General features: G+C 43.5%; 2 protein-coding genes and 1 long non-coding RNA gene across 8 annotated transcripts in view; 1 reads left to right on the forward strand and 2 right to left on the reverse strand.

Annotated features, from left to right (window-relative positions):
• The window catches only part of MOV10 (Mov10 RNA helicase), a 22,692-nt gene extending 14,614 nt beyond the window's left edge, over positions 1 to 8,078 (reverse strand). For 2 of the 5 annotated variants that reach the window (XR_013447981.1, XM_078072597.1), the window contains exon 1: positions 7,734 to 7,916. Coding sequence is in view for 2 of the 5 variants with exons in the window: in XM_078072597.1 (XP_077928723.1) it covers positions 7,734 to 7,870 (137 nt within the window). In the remaining 3 variants the exon portion in view is untranslated. Of the gene's footprint in view, positions 1 to 7,733 lie in introns of all 5 variants that reach the window. The other 3 variants (XM_036122356.2, XM_036122349.2, XM_036122329.2) reach the window with 2 other exon arrangements.
• LOC144381883 (uncharacterized) lies at positions 7,877 to 19,900 on the forward strand. The gene is made up of 2 exons (XR_013447983.1): positions 7,877 to 7,937; positions 19,575 to 19,900. It is a non-coding gene; the product is annotated as an uncharacterized LOC144381883 (long non-coding RNA).
• CAPZA1 (capping actin protein of muscle Z-line subunit alpha 1) overlaps positions 12,170 to 20,183 on the reverse strand; it is a 49,089-nt gene continuing 41,075 nt past the window's right edge. For both annotated transcript variants that reach the window (XM_036122576.2, XM_036122569.2), the window contains 3 exons: positions 17,189 to 17,260; positions 14,180 to 14,242; positions 12,170 to 13,798 (listed from right to left, as the gene is read on the reverse strand). In XM_036122576.2, coding sequence (XP_035978469.1) covers positions 13,658 to 13,798; positions 14,180 to 14,242; positions 17,189 to 17,260 — 276 coding nt within the window. In that variant the 3' untranslated portion in view covers positions 12,170 to 13,657. The remainder of the gene's footprint in view (positions 13,799 to 14,179; positions 14,243 to 17,188; positions 17,261 to 20,183) is intronic.

Here is a 20,183-nt window from a genome sequence, read left to right on the forward strand (position 1 = left end):
AGGCAGGTAGTGGAAAGGAAGGAAAATGAAGACCATGACCCGGTCACACTACTTTTAGATGACTATGTACATTTGGAATTATTAGTTATAAGCAAAAAGAATAAATTAAGGCTGACTTAAGTGATAAGAGCTATTTATCAGTAAGTTGTGGGGAAGTTGAGAAATGGGCTCAGGAAACCGGCAGGAACCAGGGAGGGCTGAGAAGCCTCATCCTAGACAAGGTCACAACAGAGGATGAGTCCAGCTGCCAACCACCAAGAAAGAAGTCAAGCAACTTGCCTAAGATTTAAAAATAAAAATAAACACATATTTACCCTGTGACCCAGCAACTCTCCTCCCAGGTATATCCCCAAGTGAAATGTACAAGAATGTTCACAGAGATTTTATTCAACATGGCCCTAAACCCAGAGCAATGTTCATGAACAGAAGAACAGATAAACAAACTGTGATTTGTATTCAGAGGAAGTATAATAACTCAGTGATAAAAAGAAGCTGCTGATGAACACAACATGGATGAATCTCAACCAGGCTGGCTCAGTTGATTGAGCGGGCGGACTCTCTACCTTGGGGTCATGAGTTCTCACCCCACGTTTGCGGTAGAGTTTACTTAAAACAAACAAAACATTATGCTGAGTGAAAGGTGGCTTTCACAAGAGTGCATACCTGGGGCGCCTGGGTGGCGAAGTCGGTTAAGCGCCCGACACTTGGTTTCAGCTCAGGTCATGATCTCAGGGTTGTGAGATCCAATGGTGGGCTCAGTGGGAAGTCTGCTGGGAATTCTCTCTCTCTATCTCTGCCCCCCTTCTCAAATAAATAAATAAAATTTTTTTTTAAAAAAACAAAAAACCCCAAGAGTGCATACCTCTTGATTCCATTAAATGAAGTTCCAGACAAGCACAATCTCAAAAAAAAAAAAAAAAATCAGAGCAGTGGTCTCCTCTGGGTGGGTAAGGGTGAAGACCAACCAGGAAAGATGAGGGAAATTTTGGGGGTGATGTCATGTTCTATGTCTTGATAGGGACTACACAGGATGTATGGATTTGTTAAAACTCATAGAATGGTACAGTTAAAATGCGTCCATTTCACGGTCTATAAGTTTTACTTAAATTTGGAACTCTTACGGTTAATAATAATCATGCTGAAGTGTTTGGGGAGAGGTGCACTGAAGTCGGTAACTTACTCAGAAATGCATCGAAAATACTAAGATGGATCGATGGACAGGTGTGCAAAATACTAATTAAGAAATCTAGGTGAGGGTATATGGGGGTTTGCTGTACAATCATTTCAACTTTTCTTTTTGTTTGAAGTTTGTCATAATAAAATGTTGGGGAAAAAAATCCCAACGATGTATTAGAGGTCTACCAGATGATCAGGAATGACTTCTGTGATGTACTGCTGAGTAAGAAAAGCAGGATATGGAAAACGCAGATAGCATGATCCTTTTTATTTTTATTTATTTATTTTTTAAGATTTTATTTATTTATTTGAGAGAGAGAGAGCATTAAGCAGGGGGAGCGGCAGGCAGAGGGAGAGGGAGAAGCAAGCTCCCCTCGGAGCAGGGAGCCTGACTTGGGGCTCAATCCATCCCAGGACTCTGGGATCATGACCTGAGCCTGGGCAGACACTTAGCGACTGAGCCACCCAGGTGCCCCAGCATGATCCTTTTTAAGTAAAACAACCCAAAGAACACCCTGGTTGATATCATGAGTTTTCTGAGCATGGGGCAGAAAGTGGAAATGGAGGTGGGATACTGATATGGGGAGGGACCCACAATTACAAGGATATATTATAATGATCCCAGAGGGGGCAAACCGAGAGGTTTGATGTACATACGGGTGCATAAAGAGATAAATGATGGGGTGGACACCCAAAGGATCAAAAAACTTACTAACATAGAACATTAAGGGCCCTCACTCCCAACTACCAGTTTAACTGTTTGAGGTGTATTTTTCTATATGTACTTTTTTATATAAAGACTTTTTTTAAAAAAAAAGATTTTATTTATTTATTTGGCAAAGAGAGAGCGCACAAGCTGGGAGAGCGGCAGGCAGAGGGTGAAGCAGGCTCCCTGCTGAGCAGGGAGCCTGACGCAGGACTCAGGCACCCCTAGACTTTTTTTTTTTTAAGTAGGCTCCACAACGAATCCGGGGCTTGAACTCACAACCCTGAGATCAGCACCTGAGAAGAATCTGGGGACTGCTGCTCTAGGCAGAAAAATCTTACCTTTTACCTTTAATTCTGTTCTACTTAATGATGAAAGGAAGAGAGAATGAAAAATGAACCAAAGTGAAAAGGATATGTTAATATTGTACCTGCATCATGTAAAGCAAAACGTGGTTGGTTGAACATCATAAGTAGCAAATAGAGGAGTATATGAGTTTAACATATATGGCTAATATTGGTGAGGGCGTTGTTTATATCATCTTAAACTAGAGATATTTTCAAGGCATAAAAATTTCAAGACATTTGGGGCGCCTGGGTGGCTCAGTGGGTTAAGCATCTGCCTTTGGCTCAGGGTCATGATCCCAGGGTCCTGGGATCGAGCCCCGTGTCGGGCTCCTTGCTCAGTGAGGAGGAGCCTGCTTCTCCCTCTCCCAGCACTCTCTGGCTCTCTCTCTCAAATAAATAAATATCTTAAAAAAAAAAAAAAAAAGATCTGAGATCAAGAGTCAGACACTCCACCGACTAAGCCACCCAAGTGCCCCAAAGACTTTTTTAAGCACACAAATTTTTCCTATGTGCAGCACACTCTCTCCTGCAACAGACTTCTTTCACCACCATGGACATCCTTCTCGGACATTTTACCAAGCCACCTCGCTCTTTCCAATGGCTCTAAAGGACAGCACGGTATGAATGCAGGTGGTGTGTTTCACTACTTGTCCAGTGATAGACAGTTAGGCACCTACAATTTTTGGCTATTTCAGATGTTATAATAACCATCCATGCACAAAAACTCTTGTAGGAGATTCATGGGACAAATGCCTTCAAAGCAGAACTTCCGGGTCAAACAGAATGACTCTTCACAACTTCGGAAAGTTCTGCCAAACCGTCCTCTAAACGGGTTGTACAAACTTAATGTTATCACTGACAAGAATTTGAGAATACCTTTTTCCCAGACCCTAACGCCAGAAATCTTCAATCTTTTCAACTTTTGACAATCTGATAAACAAACAAACAAAAATGGTACCTTGCTTAAATCTGCATTTCCCTGATCACTGACGAAGTCGAGGATCTTTCCTTCTGTTTGTTAGTCATTTGGGTTTCTTCCCCTAAACCAGCAGGAGTTATCGCCAAACACAAATTGGATCATGGCCCCCATTCATGACTCCACGGTCTATAAGATGGAGTCCAACCTTTTAAATATGGCATACTTGGATCCTCTGCATAACAAGGATAAAGCTAAAACAGACGCCATCAACATTTATTGGACACTCCTGAAGTCCCTGCATGCATGATCTCATTTAATCCTCACAACCAGGTAGCAACTATTATTATCCCATTTTAGAGAAGAAGATACTGAGGCACAGGTCCTCACGTCAATCCCTCCTCAACCCTCAACCGTACCTCGGCCATTCCCAACTACTTGGATCACTCTCCAGACTTTCCTGTCCCTGTGGGCCTCCTCAGTCTGTAACGCCCTGCCCTTGGCCCCTGTTATTGTATGGTAAACAATAATGAATCTTTTTAGATGCAGTGCAGGAAAAGCAGCTAGAGAAACGGCATTTCGGAACAAAATATCAAATCTGGCAACGATCTTAAAGGGACATCTAGTTCTGTGTTTTACAAACTGTGAGTTGCAACTCTCATTAGTGGGTCAAGACCAGGATTTTTATAAAACTGAAGTAGAACAGAATAAAAAGTATCAGAGGGCAGGGAGTGAGACTCCTTACTGTTTCAAGGACACACATTGTTCTGTGAAAGCGGAGCATCCCAGGCCCCGAAGTAAAATGTATTCTTTACTGCCAACAGAGGTCTAACCACCCAGCCATTCTCCACGCCAGAAGCATCTTTCTACAACCCTGAATCCGTCAACTCCTACTATGAACTTTCTGTGCTTTCCTATTTCTGTTAAGATTAAAAGTAAGCAGACAAACAAGGCCTCTTGGCAGCGGGCAAGGTCCTGCCCCATGGGGCCCCTGCCTCCCTCTGGCCTTCCCGTGACGGTCACGGAGTTCACGCTAAGCTCGTGAAGGTGCTACTCCCCCTGGGTCTGGAATGCTGTCCCCTTCCCCCTTACGTCCGTGAACTCCCGTTTATCTTTCCAGATTCTGTTCCAACATCACTTTCTCCCAGAAACCTCAGATTCCTAGACCAGGTCGGGGCTCCGAGTTACACACTCCAATCGCGTCCTGGACCTTTTGTTCCTAGCACTTATCACAACCGTAATTAAATAATGATGTTTCACTGCCGCCTCCTTCCTTAGACAGGTCCCTTCTGTGCATCTACAGCAGCTCGTGCGGTTTTGCTTTGCTCACAGGAAGCATTCGGCCAAGATTCGTTGAAGGAAAGAATGAGTCTCCTGCCCAAGTTCCTGTCATGAAACTTCTCGTGACACCCGTCGTTCCTCCATACGACAGCCCCCCAACCATCACTGTAGTAATGACAGCTACCACTTCCAGAGCCCACGCAACAGGCTTCACAACATAAAGGCTTTTACCTAGGCCATAGCTCATTTTGGCCTCACCCAACCCTCAGAGAAGGGCATTCTTTTAGGCACGGTAACAGGAACATTTAGATAGCTGTTCAAAATCCAATGCAAAACTCGTAAGTGGCCCAGCCAAGATCTGAACTCCAGCTATCTAAACCCTATCCCAGCCCGTGCAGGACTCTGTTTCATTTGTCCACACATCTGCCACCGCCCCCCACCCCCACTAGACTACGATGAGAGGCAGGAACCCAGGCACAGGCGCAGAGCCTCATTAAACATTATTTGCTAAATAATGACCAACTTGGCAGCGAGCATCACAACATCCTGAAATAACCTAGCTGGCCCCTCCCGGCATAGGAAATCTCCCTAGAATTCCTGCCAGGGGGTGACTTGCTATAGCTCTCGGGCAGCCCATTCTCTCGGAGATCAACTCTAGATCAACTCGACTTACTAATTCAATTCCATCCTGCCAGTACTTACAGAGCATCTACGACCTACCCGGGGACTGCCGAAAGGTGCAAATGTGACCAAACGCCTGTCCCCACCTTCAGACGATCTGACAGTCCGGTCGGGGAGCCAGCCACATATGAGCTCCAGCACAACACAATTGGGCTATATAACCTGGCTGTGGAGAACGAGCGCCGAGGGCCCAGAGGAAGCAGCAGTGAATTCCCACTGGGAGGACGAGGGTTGATGTCACAGCATTCCAGCCTGGGTTTAAAGGATGCGTTAATAAAGTTCTCTCTAATCCTAACAGAAATCTCCAGCCACCAGGCCCGGGGAGGGGCGGGGGGCATGTTGAATGAACCTAGTTCTGCCTTCTGGAGTGTGACAGGTATAATCCTCTCCACCATGACAGTCTTCAAAATATTCAAGGATTACTACCTTGTTTTCTCCAATGTCTCTCTTTTCAAGCACACATTTCTCAAGGTTGTTTTTTTTTTTTTAAAGTAATCTCTACATCCAACACGAGGCTTGAACTCATGACCCTGAAATCAAGAGTGGCATGCTCTACCAACTGAGCCAGCCAGGTGCCCTCTCTTAGGTTTTTCTGACTGGGTCTCACGACAGAATATGAATCAACATAGAAGCTTTTTCTCTTCCTCCTCCCGAGTATTAACACTACCTCTAGCCTTCAAATCCAAGGCCAAGGTCAATGTCACCTTCTCCATCGAATTCCCTAATTACAGGAGTGGCTTCTATTTGCATAAGAAAACACAAAATTCCCTAATAATTACAGGGGGTGGTATCTTATTTGCATAAAAACAAATGCATATAGTAAAAATTACTTTTGAAACCCCTTAAATTCACCCATGATGTGCATTACATCTGGTTTTCCGTATATGCAGTCTGACAGAGCCGGTTTTTCCCCAGGACTGGAACATACTGCGTAGCTTTGGTTTAGAGCTGATAAAAAGACTCTCTCCTTGACCCAACTTTAGTCAGGCTCCTCTGAACCCCCTTCTCGATTAGGCCTCAACCTTGCCCCCCACCCCTTAATGTGTCCTCTTAGTAATTTCCCATCCACTGACCCATCTCTCTGCTGTTGGCTATCAATTCCCAGCTGTCTTTGCTGTGTTGGGAGTAAAGCTTGCTTTCCCCTACTACAGCAGTCTTAAATAAAGTCTTCTCCACCAGTCTAACAAGTATCCAAAGAATACATTCTGTAACAGAGCCAAAAGTAGTTGACTTGTGTTCAGAACCACGCTGTACTTACATTTTGTGAACATAAGTGAATTCAGGGATGTGAAGGGTTGATAATGTCTCAGTTGTAACTGCTCTTTCCTTAATTCTCTTCGGCAGAGAGAAGTATATTCCTTATCTCTATTATATTCCTCACGTTATTTGACCATTTATGATAGTATCTTGTATGCATGCATACGCCATGCCTTTATTATAGCCTCTGGCTCCCCTGGGCTCGCGTATTATTCATCTTTAGATTCCCCACAGTGCCCAGCACAGGGTGAAGGTATAAACAGGTCATAATCGTTGCCCCTTTCTCAGATGTTGCTCGAGCCTGTTAATGTCCCTCTTAGAATGTGACACTCATTACTTGGGGGAAAAAAAAATCCAGATATGATCTGGTCACTACGTCCTCCCCCAACCGAAACCACACTTCTGTTAACACAGTCTACCACTTCTTTGACTTTTAGCGGCCACACCGGCCTTCTGGTCTGTTAAAACCCAGAGCGTTTTTCAGGAGGAAAGACAGGAAGCCGACATCCCCACCACCCCGTATTTATTTGTGTAAGTCTTCACATTTATCCCTGTTAAATCGTGTCGTGGTTTTCGGCCCAAGGCTGCAGCCTGCTGATAGGTGCTTCTGAAGCACAATTCTGTGGTTTGCCAGAGAGAAGTGTCTGATTTTCACTTCGATGCTAGCCGGAAAAGGGGACCAAACAGCCCGCAGCCACAGGGGGAGAAGGGCCTCCAGGAGGCTGGCCCTGGGTCTCCATGGAGAAGCCACAGGTGCTAATGGAGGTTTGGTACGCACGTAGTTTGCGCCCTTTTCTTCTTTGCCGAGCTGCCCGAGATTCTCCCTCCGACCCCGGCTCTCCTCAGCTCCCCGGGATAGCGGACCCCCCCTGCAGCAGCCCCTCGGCAGCGGGGCGGGGGGTCCCCGCAGAGCCCGCGCCAGGGCCGGCGGCCAGCGGCAGGCAGCTCCCTCCCGCGGTCCCGCGATGCCTGGGCCCCCCTCCCGAGTTCCCCTCCCCCCACGCCGAGCGCAACCGCCCCCCCCCGCTCCCCGCCCTCCCCCCGCGAGCGGCGCGTGAGCGCGGGACCCCGCTCCCCGGCCCGGGCCGCCGGTGGTGGTGGGGGGGGCGCGCGGGCTGCGCGGGAGGCTCTGCGCGGGGACCGGGCGCAGGGGCCCGGCCGGGCAGAGCGGGCGGGCGGGCTCCGGGCGGCGCTGGCGGGGCGTGGGCACGGCGCGGGAGGGGAGGTCTGCGCCGCCCCGGGACCGGCTTGCGCCACTGGGGGAGCTGCGTCCCACCGCGCCCCGGGGCGGGAAGGGTGGCCCCGCGGCGGGGGTCGTGGCGGCGAGCTGGGCCCGCGAATCTGGGCCGGGGAGTGGGCCGGCCCGTACCTGATCTTGAAATCCCAGTTATAAATGGTCCGCAGCCGCTCGCGATCTGTCTCCATGTCCAGTCCCCGATCGACCAGGAAACTCTCGAAGCACTGGCCCGTCTCCCGGAGCTGCCGGCAGCTGAACTTACTGGGCATCGCGGCGGCGGCTGCGGCCCAGGCAGGAGGGTCCGTGGAAATGAAACTGAAAGTCGCCGCCGCGGATGTAAGTTGGCGGCCCTGGGATGCGGGTGCAGCAGGGGGAAGCCCCCTAACTCTGACCCCTGGTCCTGCAGGCTCCCTTCTCCCCACCAGGCTTCCCTCCTCTGTTCTTTTCCTACCTGAGCCTTCCCTTCGGTCTCTCCGTCCTATCCCCTCCCCCTCCTCCCATTAACTCTTTCCTAAGGAGTCTGACCCCTCCCTCAGGGCCCTCCCCTTACCCCAAGCTCCCTCCCCTGGCTTCGAGCCAGAATCCGAACGTGGCTACCGCCTGGGGCCCCCCGAGCCGCCCTGGCGGACGTCCGAGCCTCAGCTAGGGCTACTCCCACGCCCACCCCCCAGGGCCTCGGGACTTAGTGAAAAGCGGGAGAGCAAAGGGCAGGGACTGGGACCTGGGTTGGCTGCAGCTGGGCTGGGGCAGCTCATCCAGCACCTCCCCCAGACTGCTAGGGACAGAAACCAGTACGGAAGCGAGCGGCACGCCCCCCTCCCCCATTCTCCCTCCTCGGGCTTTTCAGACGCAGGGAGGAAAGCATAAGAGCCAAAAGTTCGGGGGAAAGAACCAAGTGTCTCTGAGATAAAGGTGTGTGTACGTGTGGGAGGGAGGGACAAGGGGCTCCGCCAGCACGAACAGTCATTACTTTTCTCAGCCGCACAGGTTTCGTTTTAGCGGAAAGGCTGGTGATCCCTGCCCTTGAGCTACATATTTGGGCACTTAATTGCATTCCAGTCTGTATTGCTCTTTAATTGTTACGAGTATATAAGCAAGGGTTGCCCCAGTCATCAAAATATCAGCCTGAGAGCAAGAGGCTCTTCTGTGAGGCAATAACTGGTTAATAGCTACAGCATCAGTACCAGGAAGAGAAGTAAAAAAGAGCAGCGCGCTTCAGAAGACAGACTATTAAGACAAACTAAGGGGGGGTGGGGCTCCCACGACAAACATAAAACAAGCCTCTGCATCTGTTTATGGTCCCTAATAATACACACACACACACACACGCACACACACTAGAATGGGGCAAAGATAATAAAAGTTATATAAAAAATGTGTTTAAACAAATATACCAGAGTTCCAAATATATCGAAGGTAGTGTTGTTCTCCAAAGTAATTCCCTGTAGGAGGCCACACACTCAATCTAACCTAGTGTGAGGAATGTCCAGCACCCAGGTCACGCTCCAGCTGGGCTACTCTTGTGCCTTTTCCCAGGCCAACAACCAACTAAAGCCAGGAATAACAGATTTTAGCAACAGGAAATGCAAAGTCAGTGGGAACCAAAGCTAATGGGAAGGGGAAAACAGGGCAGGGGAAGTTCTTAGAATTTGTCTTAGAAGTTGATTATGCCAAGTAGAGGAAAACACTAGAAGAGCCGATTTTACCCTTTTTCTCCGCGATTACCTGGTGAGGTCTGAGAGTGGGAAAGAGCGGAACCCCTTAAAATCGCCTTGTTACTTACCATTTCAAAAACGTACCATCGGCCACACCCACACTGAATGCCTGGCTCCGTTCTGATAAGCAGATCTAAGTCCCCATTACTTTTGGATACCTAACACGCCCTTCCTCCCTGGTTAGGCCCATCTCCTAGATGTTGTCAAAACATGCAAACAGGGATAGTGCAGTACCAACTTGAGTCAAAATGTGATGTGAGTGGCTGTGGTTACAGTGAAACCTCTCTAAACCAGTTTCATCTAGAAAAATACACTTCACGTGTTGTAATTATTTTCACACATGGCTGTCTAGATGTCTAGAATGGTCTTCCTTCCCACCTTTGACATCCAGCTTGGGTCTCACTTCTCGAAACCTTCCCCAAATCCATCTGCACTTGTAAGAGTCTGATTTTAAAGTGGTTGATTTTAGTATGGGTCCAAGTAACACTGAAGGGAATCTGAAAGTTAACCATGGCCAGCGACACTACTAGAATAAACCCATATAGCCTCCCAAGAGAACTACTTTGGAGAATATTAAAAGCTCTGTATTTTCTTCATTACTTCTCATTACCTCATAGTTACTTGGGTTCTACAATTCAGCATTTGAATGTTCTCTCAGTTCAGGTATTCCAACTAGACTGTAGTCCTTAAGGCAGCTGTAAGTGGCCCTTCAACTGAATGCTGACATTGGTGAGAGGCTGTGGCAGGTACAGCTGATCCTCATTATTTGCAGACTGTGTCTTTGCAAGTTCACCTACTCCCTTAAGTTTATTCATCACCCCCAAATCGGTACTTGTGGTACCTTTGTAGTCATTCGTGGACATGTGCAGAGAGCGGCAAAACAAATTCAAGTCGCCCGGTGTACGTGTTCCTAGCTGAAATGGAACAAGGTAATGTTCTGCCTTCTTGTTCCAGCTCCTATTATAAACAAACGTCCTTTTCGTGGTCACATTTTTTGCATGTTTGTCCTTTTTGTTGGTGATCTCCTTGCTTAAAATGGCCCCCACGCCTGTGTGGTGCTGCAGTGCTGTCTGGGGTTCCTAAGCACAATGCTGTGATAGGCCTTACAGAGAAAATTCCTTTTAGATAAGCTTTGTTCAGGCATGAGTTATATTGCTGTTGACTGGGAGTTCAATGTTAATGAATAAACAATGTGTATTAAATAAGGTGATTTAAATAGAAACACATATAAAACAAGATCATGTATTGATCTGTTGACAAAAATGTTGTGGCCAGAAGTTCCCAGGAACCTAATCCTGTATTCCCCTACGAGCAGTGTTTAGTATTTGCCAACTCAGTGTTTGCTGACAACTTTACACTTACTGTGAATAAGGAGAATCAACAGTATATTCTTATGTGTAATAGTGCTCTTTGATACATTGGATTTGAAGAGGTATGAGATTGGTCTCTGCCCTCAGAGAGCTAAGATCTACTGTCTTTTTATACATACTCTGTTCAAGGGAGAATTTTAGCTAGCTCAACTTGTCTTATGAGACCATCCAGTTTTGTTCTGTATTTACCAATCCTCCTTTCTTTGATTTCCCAAGCAGCAGGCACCTTGGTAGTTTTATGTAAGATTGTAAAATTATAAATGGACATTCAGATATAGATCAGTCTTTTGTGAGTTTGGAGAAAATGTGCCAAGGTTTGCCAAGCATCTCCCGAACCCAGATGAGTCCAGCATCAAAGTTCTAGATTATAAAAGAGAACAGGCACTGGAAACTAGGCGACTAACAGCAGCACAACCACCCAGGCTCAAATGAAACAAATAGTTTTCAGCAGTGTAATTTCAAATCCAAATATAGGAGTGAGGCCTCACAGAAAACTGCTTTCCATCTGGCTGAGAAACCTTTGCCCTAGGATCCCACAGGCTGATTGCAGCAGTGCACGATAAAATGGACACAATTCAAGCAAATATTCTGCTGAAGGAGGTTAAGGGAGTCAGGTCTCTGCAGGACTTGGCAAGAAGGGCTGACTTCCTCCCAATTATACAAGTAACCAAGGGCTTCAGATGGCCAAGAGATTAAGAGTTTTTACAAAAGTCTGTATGGGCTAGGGAAATGGATGGGATAGGCTGGGGACAGGCCGATGGAGTTATTAAGTTAAAGGCAAGAACATTCGAATCTGTTTGCACTACAAGTACAGAGTGTAGTACAACAAATGTTCCCCCCAAAAGGTGGGAATTTGAACTGGCCTTAGGTGGAATGTGAATCACTGCAACTCCTCGGGTTCTCTCTTAGGAACCAGGATAAAAACCTTTCTCTCATGTCTGTAGCGAAGTCCAATTTGCACGGAAGGGAAGCTGCATTTAGAGTTAAGTCAATGTGAAATATCACCCAAGGTCAGGGATTCTTTCATTTCTACTTCCTGCCTAGTGACCACAACCATACTTGGGCCTTGCTTTCTCAATGACAGAGAAGATAACTAGAAATGGAAAACAAAAAAACTTTGGGGTACCGGCTGGGTCAGTTGGTAGAGCATGCAACTCCTGATCTTGGGGTTTTGAGTTTGAGCCCATGTTGGGAGTAGAGATTACTTAAAAATAAAATATTAAAAGAAAAAAACCCAAAAAACCTGTGAACCATCCGTAGCCTCTGGGCGAAGAGCAGTATTATCCATAGAGACAATGCTCAAAAAAAAAAAAAAAAAAAAGAGCTGTTCTTTCCAAGTCTTTGGATAATCGCTGAATATGTAATAGGTAGGAACCAATTTCGGAAACCCTGAACATTCTCATCAGATAAGACCAAACACAGTTCTATCTTACCTTGAGAACAAAAACTGAAGAGATGGATTGAAAAGGAGAGACTCAGACAATTTAAGAACAAAACAGGTATATTTCTATTGGACTACCTGATACAGAGGATAGTGCGATATGAATGGATAGTATGAATGACACATAATACAAATATATTTTATTTGAAATAAACAAAAATGCTTACACAGCTCAACAGGTCACTTGGAAACAAACTTGCTTGACTGTATTACTGAGCAAAAACAAAGCTGAAGCACAAACACCCTTCTTTTTTGACATTTATTTGGAGATAGGTAGGAAGACACTACTTGGTTTTTTAAAAACTGACCTTCCCTTAAGGCCTGGTCATAGAAGTGTAAACAATGTAAATGAATCCACCATTACCAGTTGTCATATCATATCTATGTCACCTGTGTATTCTGAGATCACACATATACCTGCCAATATACCTGGGAAGGGTTGCTATATCACAGTTACATTTTCTTGGCAGGCAGGACTGAGGAAGAGTAATTTGGAACAAGTTTTACATCCTATTTAGAACAAATCACTAGTATTCCCTTAAATAACAGGTTACAATAGAAAGATACTGCCTGGAATGTATCCTTTTCACTTTGGTTCATTTTTAGTTTTTGTTTGTGATTTACATAGTTGTTTGATTCATCTGCTTATAGTACAATCCTGCCACAAAGTATTAAAGCACAAGATACCTATTATTCCTTCAACATCTGCATTTTTCAAGTTTTATACTCTACTACATCCCTAGTATGTCAGCAGTTCTTGAATAATAAAAAATAATAATAAATGGGTAAAACCCTTCTAAAAATGCAGATGTTTGTAACTATAATGGTACTAGATGGGAAGGAGACAATGAGGGAAAAGAAAAAAAGCAAACACGTTCATGTGCAGGGAATGTGGTTCAAGTCTTTGGATTTAAAAACAACTTCCCCAGAGAAGCTGACTATAATGGAATTTCCAGAAAACTTCCTTTGCCCCCACAAAAGGACCTGAAAAGCCCAATCCAAACTTTTGAAAACTACAGTTATGAGATGCTATAAATGATGATCAGAGCAGTTGGAGGGAGAAGGATGAATGTGTCTTCCACTCAGCTAGTTTGTAGCATAGCCTCTTTAGCTGTTGGTGGATCAGTAAAAACCACTGAAGTACCAGAAGTGCTTTGAAGGACAGGGGTAGAAAAGTACTGAGCATATTACCTGTCTATATCAGTAACAGGGCTTCATGGCTAGGAAAATTTTCTAAACAGTAAAATGACTCCAGGATAGATCTCTCTCTCTCTCCATCATTAAATGTGGCAGAATTAAAAAAAAAAAAAAAATTTACAAGTAGATATAGTGAAAACAAAATTACAAGGCAGAGAACATAAAAGAATCAAGACGATGCTATAGGTTCAACAGTATTCCATGAGGCTAGAAAACCTGTTAGCTCTGAAAGCCCTAGCAAAATATCACTCTCGTTTATAAATCACTTATTTATCATATGACCGCATGTTGAATCCTTTCTTTCCACATACTGAAGAATCCTACATTCAGCCTTTAAGCATTCTGCATTTCTTTGCCAATCTTGTAGCTGAGTATCTTGTTCCAGTCGATTTTGGTGCGGGTAACCGGAAGCTGCCGGCGCAAGGCCTTGAATGTGGTGTCTGACATTGTTTGATAGTTTTCACTAATTGCTGTCTGCAATAGATAATTGAAGAGAAGTTGCTTGAACGGAAATGGATGGTTGTGATTAGGAAAGTAACTCTGTAGTCAAAGGACATGCTTGAGTCTTCTAAGAAGAACAGACAGTATGTAATATTCCTAGTAAGCTCCTCTCCCATCTCTGAAGCGAGTTAAGAAGCCCACTTACATTATTTCTAAAACTAGGGCTATAATCCCTTCCAATGTTGAAACCTTGGCTGTGAGCACAATGCCAGGTTGCAAGGTCTGTAGTCTCCATACTTACACTGAACAACACCGATATTTATGTTAAAAGGACAGAGAAGTCTAACAAAATGTGTTAGCAGCAAAGTAATAAGGTACTAAAGATCTAGAAAAATTAGTTCCAAGTCTTCTTACCTGATATTCATTTTCTGCATGCTCTATGATTTTAATAAACTCCTTGGCAGTTTGGACTTCATTCTAATGGAGGAAGAGGGGAAATAGGAATTTTTTTTAAGTATAAGCAGTCAATAAAAAGATATTGAAAAGACCATCTTAAAGAAATCTTAAGATTTGTAGAACAATTTATAGTTTGTCAAGTGCTCCCATGCACGTTACCTTCTTTGATTCTCACCACTACCCTGTGAAGTAGATCTGTTATTAGCATCACCTTCATTTTGCAGATGAGAAAACAGAATCCTTGTAAGTGACTAGACCAAAATTATACAGCTCTTGAAAGATAAAGACAGGGTCTGAAAAAAGACCCCATGCTCTTTCCAATCTACCACAGTATGCCCAAATGTCTTGAAATTTTTTTTAAGATTTTATTTATTTATCAGAGAGCGAGAGAGAGCGCACACAAGCAGGGGGAGCGGCAGAGGCAGGGGGAGAAGCAGGCTTCCTGCAGAGCAGGGAGCCCGATGTGGGGCTCGATCCCTGGACCCTGGGATCATGACCTGAGCCAAAGGCAGCCGCTTAACCCCGACTGAGCCACTCAGGCGCCCCAAATGTCTTGAAATTTTTATGCCTTGAAAATATCTCTGGTTTAAGATGATATAAACAACGCCCTCACCAATATTAGCCATATATGTTAAACTCATATACTCCTCTATTTGCTACTTATGATGTTCAACCAACCACATTTTGCTTTACATGATGCAGGTACAATATTAATGTATCCTTTTCACTTTGGTTCATTTTTCATTCTCTCTTCCTTTCATCATTAAGTAGAACAGAATTAAAGGTAAAAGGTAAGATTTTTCTGCCTAGAGCAGCAGTCCCCAAATTCTTTCAGTCAAAACCATCTTTTGTTTTCACAGCAACACTAAGACAAATCACTTGCTTTTCCACTTCCCCTCCCAAGTGTGCATAATGCAGGTCCCAGAAGCTACATGATGTGTGATGGCTTCATCACTCTGATGGCTAATGGAATGTGTGGGCACATATGAGAATCCAGTTGTCTTTTATTAAGTCAGACACTATGCAATTCGTAAAAATGTAAATCAATGCCATTCTTTGCACTATTTTTCTTTTTTTTTGTTGGTTTGTAAAATATAGTTGTTTTTCATGAAAATGTTATTTAGGTTAACAAGTAATGGATTTCTTATTGTAATTTTTTTTTAAGATTTTATTTATTTGTCAGAGAGAGAGAGCACAAGCAGGGGGAGCAGCAGTGGGAGAGGGAGAAGCAGGCTCCCTGCTGAGAAAGGAGCCCGATGTGGGACTTGATCCCAGGACCCTAGGATCATGACCTGAGCCGAAGGCAGACGCTTAACTGACTGAACCACCCAGGTGTCCCTGTTATTATATTTTTAAATTAATAAATATTTAACATTTCTCAGTTTTAATTTCTAATAAGGTATATATTGACAGATATACATAAACAAAAGCTATTTGGTTTTTTTGGTTTTTATTTTATTTTATTTTATTTTTTTATTTTTTTTTTTTAAAGATTTTATTTATTTATTTGAGAGAGAGAGAATGAGAGACAGAGAGCATGAGAGGGAGGAGGGTCAGAGGGAGAAGCAGACTCCCTGCTGAGCAGGGAGCCCGATGCGGGACTCGATCCAGGGACTCCAGGATCATGACCTGAGCCGAAGGCAGTCGCTTAACCAACTGAGCCACCCAGGCGCCCTTGGTTTTTATTTTTAAAATTATTTTTTATTTTATTTCTTTTTTATTTTTATTTTTATTTATTTATTTATTTTTTTAAAGATTTTTTTTTTTTTAATTTATTTATTTGAGAGAGAGAGAGAATGAGAGAGAGCAAGCACATGAGAGGGGGGAGGGTCAGAGGGAGAAGCAGACTCCCTGCCGAGCAGGGAGCCCGATGCGGGACTCGATCCAGGGACTCCAGGATCATGACCTGAGCCGAAGGCAGTCGCTTAACCAACTGAGCCACCCAGGCGCCCTTATTTCTTTTTTAAAGATTTATTTATTTATTTTAGAGAGAGAGAGAGTGTGTGCGCGCCTGTTGGGGGGGGAGGGGCAGAGGGAAAGAATCTCAAGCAGACTCTTTGCGGAGTGCAGAACCTAATGTGAGGCTTGATCCCACAACCCCGAGATCACAACCTGAGCCGAAATAAGGAGTTGGATGCTTAACCAACTGAGCCACCCAAGTATCCCTTTAATTTTTTAAAAAGTTTTATTTATTTATTTTTTAAAGATTTTATTTATTTATTTGGGAGAGAGAGAGAAAGCACAAGCAGAGGGAGCAGCAGAGGGAGAGGGAGAAGCAGGCTCTGCAAGGAGTCCGATGCAGGGCTTGATCCCAGGACCAATTTTTTTTTTAAGATTTTTTTTTTTTTTTAAATGTAAGATCTACACTCAACATGGGGCTCGAACTCACAACCCTGAGATCAAGAGTCACATGCTCCACCGACCAAGCCAGCCAGGTGCCCCAAACAAAAGCTATTTGAAGGTGCTCGATAACTTCTAGGATATAAAGAAGTACTGAGAATGCAAAAAAAAATTATGTCCCTTCTTTCCAGGTATAGAACACAATACTTTTTAATTGAATATTTCTAAAAATGTTCAGCTTCTCTAGTGATACGAATGTAGCCCTAGAGGATTTGCTGGCAAACTTTCCTTCTTCCTGGTATTTATTGACTAAAGATATTGCTATCCTTGAGCAAATCTCACAATTGAGAAAGAGAAAGAAGTGTGGATTCTCTAAAGCCATTATCAATATTTGTCATTATATCATGTTATGTTACATTATGTTATATTTCATAATTACTTCTTATATTTAGTCAAAGACTGTGAACTAATATAGTGGGTTGATTGCATACTTTTATAAGCTGCCAAAAACAAAGCACTGAAAACAAACTGAATTTCTAGTGGCAGAATCAGTACTCAGGATCAAAATCAACTTTTTGAAGAAAACTGAGGCACAAGTGAGACAGATATTAAGTATTCCACACTCACCGAAACAGTTACTGAATCCTGTACATCTTTATGACTAACCAACTGAACATTGCCATCTTCATAATAGTGAACCTGTGTGAGACAATGGTTGAGCAAGTTTATGTGTAGTTCATACAGAAACCTATTGCTAAGGTACAAATCCATGCCTAAAGCCATGCCCAATCTTTTTTTTTTTTTTTTAAAGCCATCTCCAATCTTTACCAACTCTGAACAAAATATTAATATGACCAACTGTAACTTACAATGGTGGTTAAAATTCACAGAATACTTTAAATTTTTAAGAATTCTCACTTTTCTTAGCAGGGGAAACTGATTATTAATTAAGTTCAACAAATATTTATTATGTGTTATTGCATTCCAGGCACTGTGCTAGTATTGTGAATACAAAGACCTTAAATAAGATTCCACTCTTAAGAGTATTAAAATAATTAAAATAAAATCTAACATTAGTTTTTCTCTGTGAAAACCAAGGAATTTTAATGGATCCTAATCCCTTACACATCTCTCCACATATACAATCATCAATATTGGTAAGTAGATCTGACCAAGTGCAGGAAAAACTTAATTGACAGTTAAAGACAAATTGAAAAAAATATGCTACTGGTAAATCAGACTACAAAAAAGCAAGACAAAAGCAGTTCTGAGGATGTATGGTAAAGTGGGGTGCTACAATTATGAGACCAATTAGCAAGAAGGAGGCATACACAAGAGACAGACTAACCAACGACATATCAGAAAGTTTTGGCAACTTACAAGATAGGTTCAGTCACCTTAACATGGCTACAAACTGGCCATATAAAATAGGATGAGTATCCTTTTGTTATGTGCATTTGAACAGGGTCTTGCAAATAGGAGTTGTCACCTAAATGGACAAGTAGAGAAGGACATCTAGCAAGGGGATAAAAAAAGTACAAGAGAATGGTTTAGTTTAGGGAAGAATAAAGAACTCACTGCAGATGAGTATGTGTGCAGGGTAGTGTGGCAGGAGACAGTGCTCTGATGTAAGCTGGAGACAGACTGTGAAAAGCAAACTGCCTTATAAACCATGTTAAGAATTCAGACTTTATCCTATTAAAGGTGATGGGACTCAGGGAAAGGGAATGTTTTAGAAAGATTAGACTTGTGTTATGAAGAAAATCACATGGAGGGAGTGAAACTGGGGTATAATGCTAGAATAGTAGTCTAGGTACTGCCCGTTTCCTTCATCTAGTCCAGGCTACCAGGAGACATTTGGACAAAAAGGAATGTTTGTAGAGATAAAGCAGAAAAAAAGAACTATACCTACACTACTACAGCTATTGAGTCCTTACTATATGTTAAACACTATGCCAAACATTTTAGTTGTTACTTATATTATCTCATTCAATCTTTACAAAAACTCTGAAACAGGGACCATTGTTATTCCTATTTTTATTTTTTTTAAAGATTTTATTTATTTGACAGAGAGAGCACAAGCGGGAGATGGGGGGGTTGGCAGGCAGAGGGAAAGGGAGAAGCAGGCTCCCTGCTGAGCAAGGAGCCTGACACCAGGTTTGATCCCAGGACCGTGAGATCATGACCTGGGCTGAAGGCAGACGCTTAACTGACTGAGCCACCCAGGCACCCCTGTTATTCCTGTTTTACAGATAAGGAAACTGAGGCTTGAGGCAGTTTAATAACTTATCCATGTTCACATACCGAGTAGGAAGAGGAGCTAGAACATGAATTAGGTCAAATTCCAGAACTAAAACCATGTCCAACATGCATAATACCTCCCAGTGTTAAGTTCTGTCACAAAATTAGAAATTCCCTGATCCAGGTAGAAGTAACGTGTCTCATTAGGGACACTCTTCTAAGATATCATTAGAAGGGGATTAAAACAGCCAAGCCTTCATCTAGGCAGAAACCACTATCGTATTAGCAAGAAAAGCACTTCCCTGGGCAATATGAATCCACTACAGAGCCTTGTTTAAGGGGACAAAAATAGCTGGCTCTGTCCAGATGCGCAACACAAACTAGACTTTCCATACCTTCTCCAAACACTTAAATTTCATCTTTTGGCTTTCTAAAGGAGTTTAAAGAGAAAAAGACAATTTAAGAATACACTGGAAAAGCAGGGAGTTGATAAATGCCTGTAATACCTACATGCAAGATATCAGAACAGAAAAGATCTGGGCAAAAAAGACTGGGCTAAGTAATGATGACATATAAAGGTTAAAATTCCAACAGACAAGTGAGATAGGGAAGCCAAATGGACTCCATTCTAGAAAGGCCCTTTTTCTGCTGTTTCTCTGCTAAGTCCTATTTACTCATGTTCTCATACTTTGCATCTGAGTAAACCAAAGAAGTTATGTTCCCACTGCAAGGGGACACAAGAAAGTTAATCATTTTCTAAGTTTCATCCCAGGCTCCCAAACACCTGATAACATCTAAGAAGAAATGGATCCCAAGCACATTCTAGGACATTAGCTTCGAACAAACCTTGGTTGATACTGGCATTAATACACCCTACCTTCGGTGATTTATGGAATACACCTATTGTTCACCTGGCACTCACCTTTAATTGGAACCTATCCTGAATTCCTGAAGGAACATGTACCCTGGATCCCTTTCCAGTATAAATCCCTAACGCCAAGTGATGGGGAGACTCACTTTTCCTTTCCTAAGTCTCCCAGACACTCCATCTGCTATACTCTACCACTTACACTATTCAATAAACTCTGCTCTCACTTCCTCTTGGCTTGAGTTTCATTCCTATGCTATGCAAAACCAAGGACCCTCCTGGCTGGTCCTATGGGGCCCCCTCTGAGTCTTCAGATCTGGCCTGCCTATGTTACAAGGACAAGGATGTTCAAAATACAGGTGGGTCACACCCAGACACTAGTTTTGTTTGATCATTTTTTAACTAAGAAACTGAAAGTCCAGAGGCTGAAAAGAACACTAGGAAGAGGAGTGAGTACAAACAGGACGAGGGATATTTAAAAAAATAGAGCTCTGTCCAGAGAAGAAACAAGGA

This window comes from Halichoerus grypus, chromosome 5, assembly GCF_964656455.1.
Source record: "Halichoerus grypus chromosome 5, mHalGry1.hap1.1, whole genome shotgun sequence".
Lineage (NCBI taxonomy): Eukaryota > Metazoa > Chordata > Mammalia > Carnivora > Phocidae > Halichoerus > Halichoerus grypus.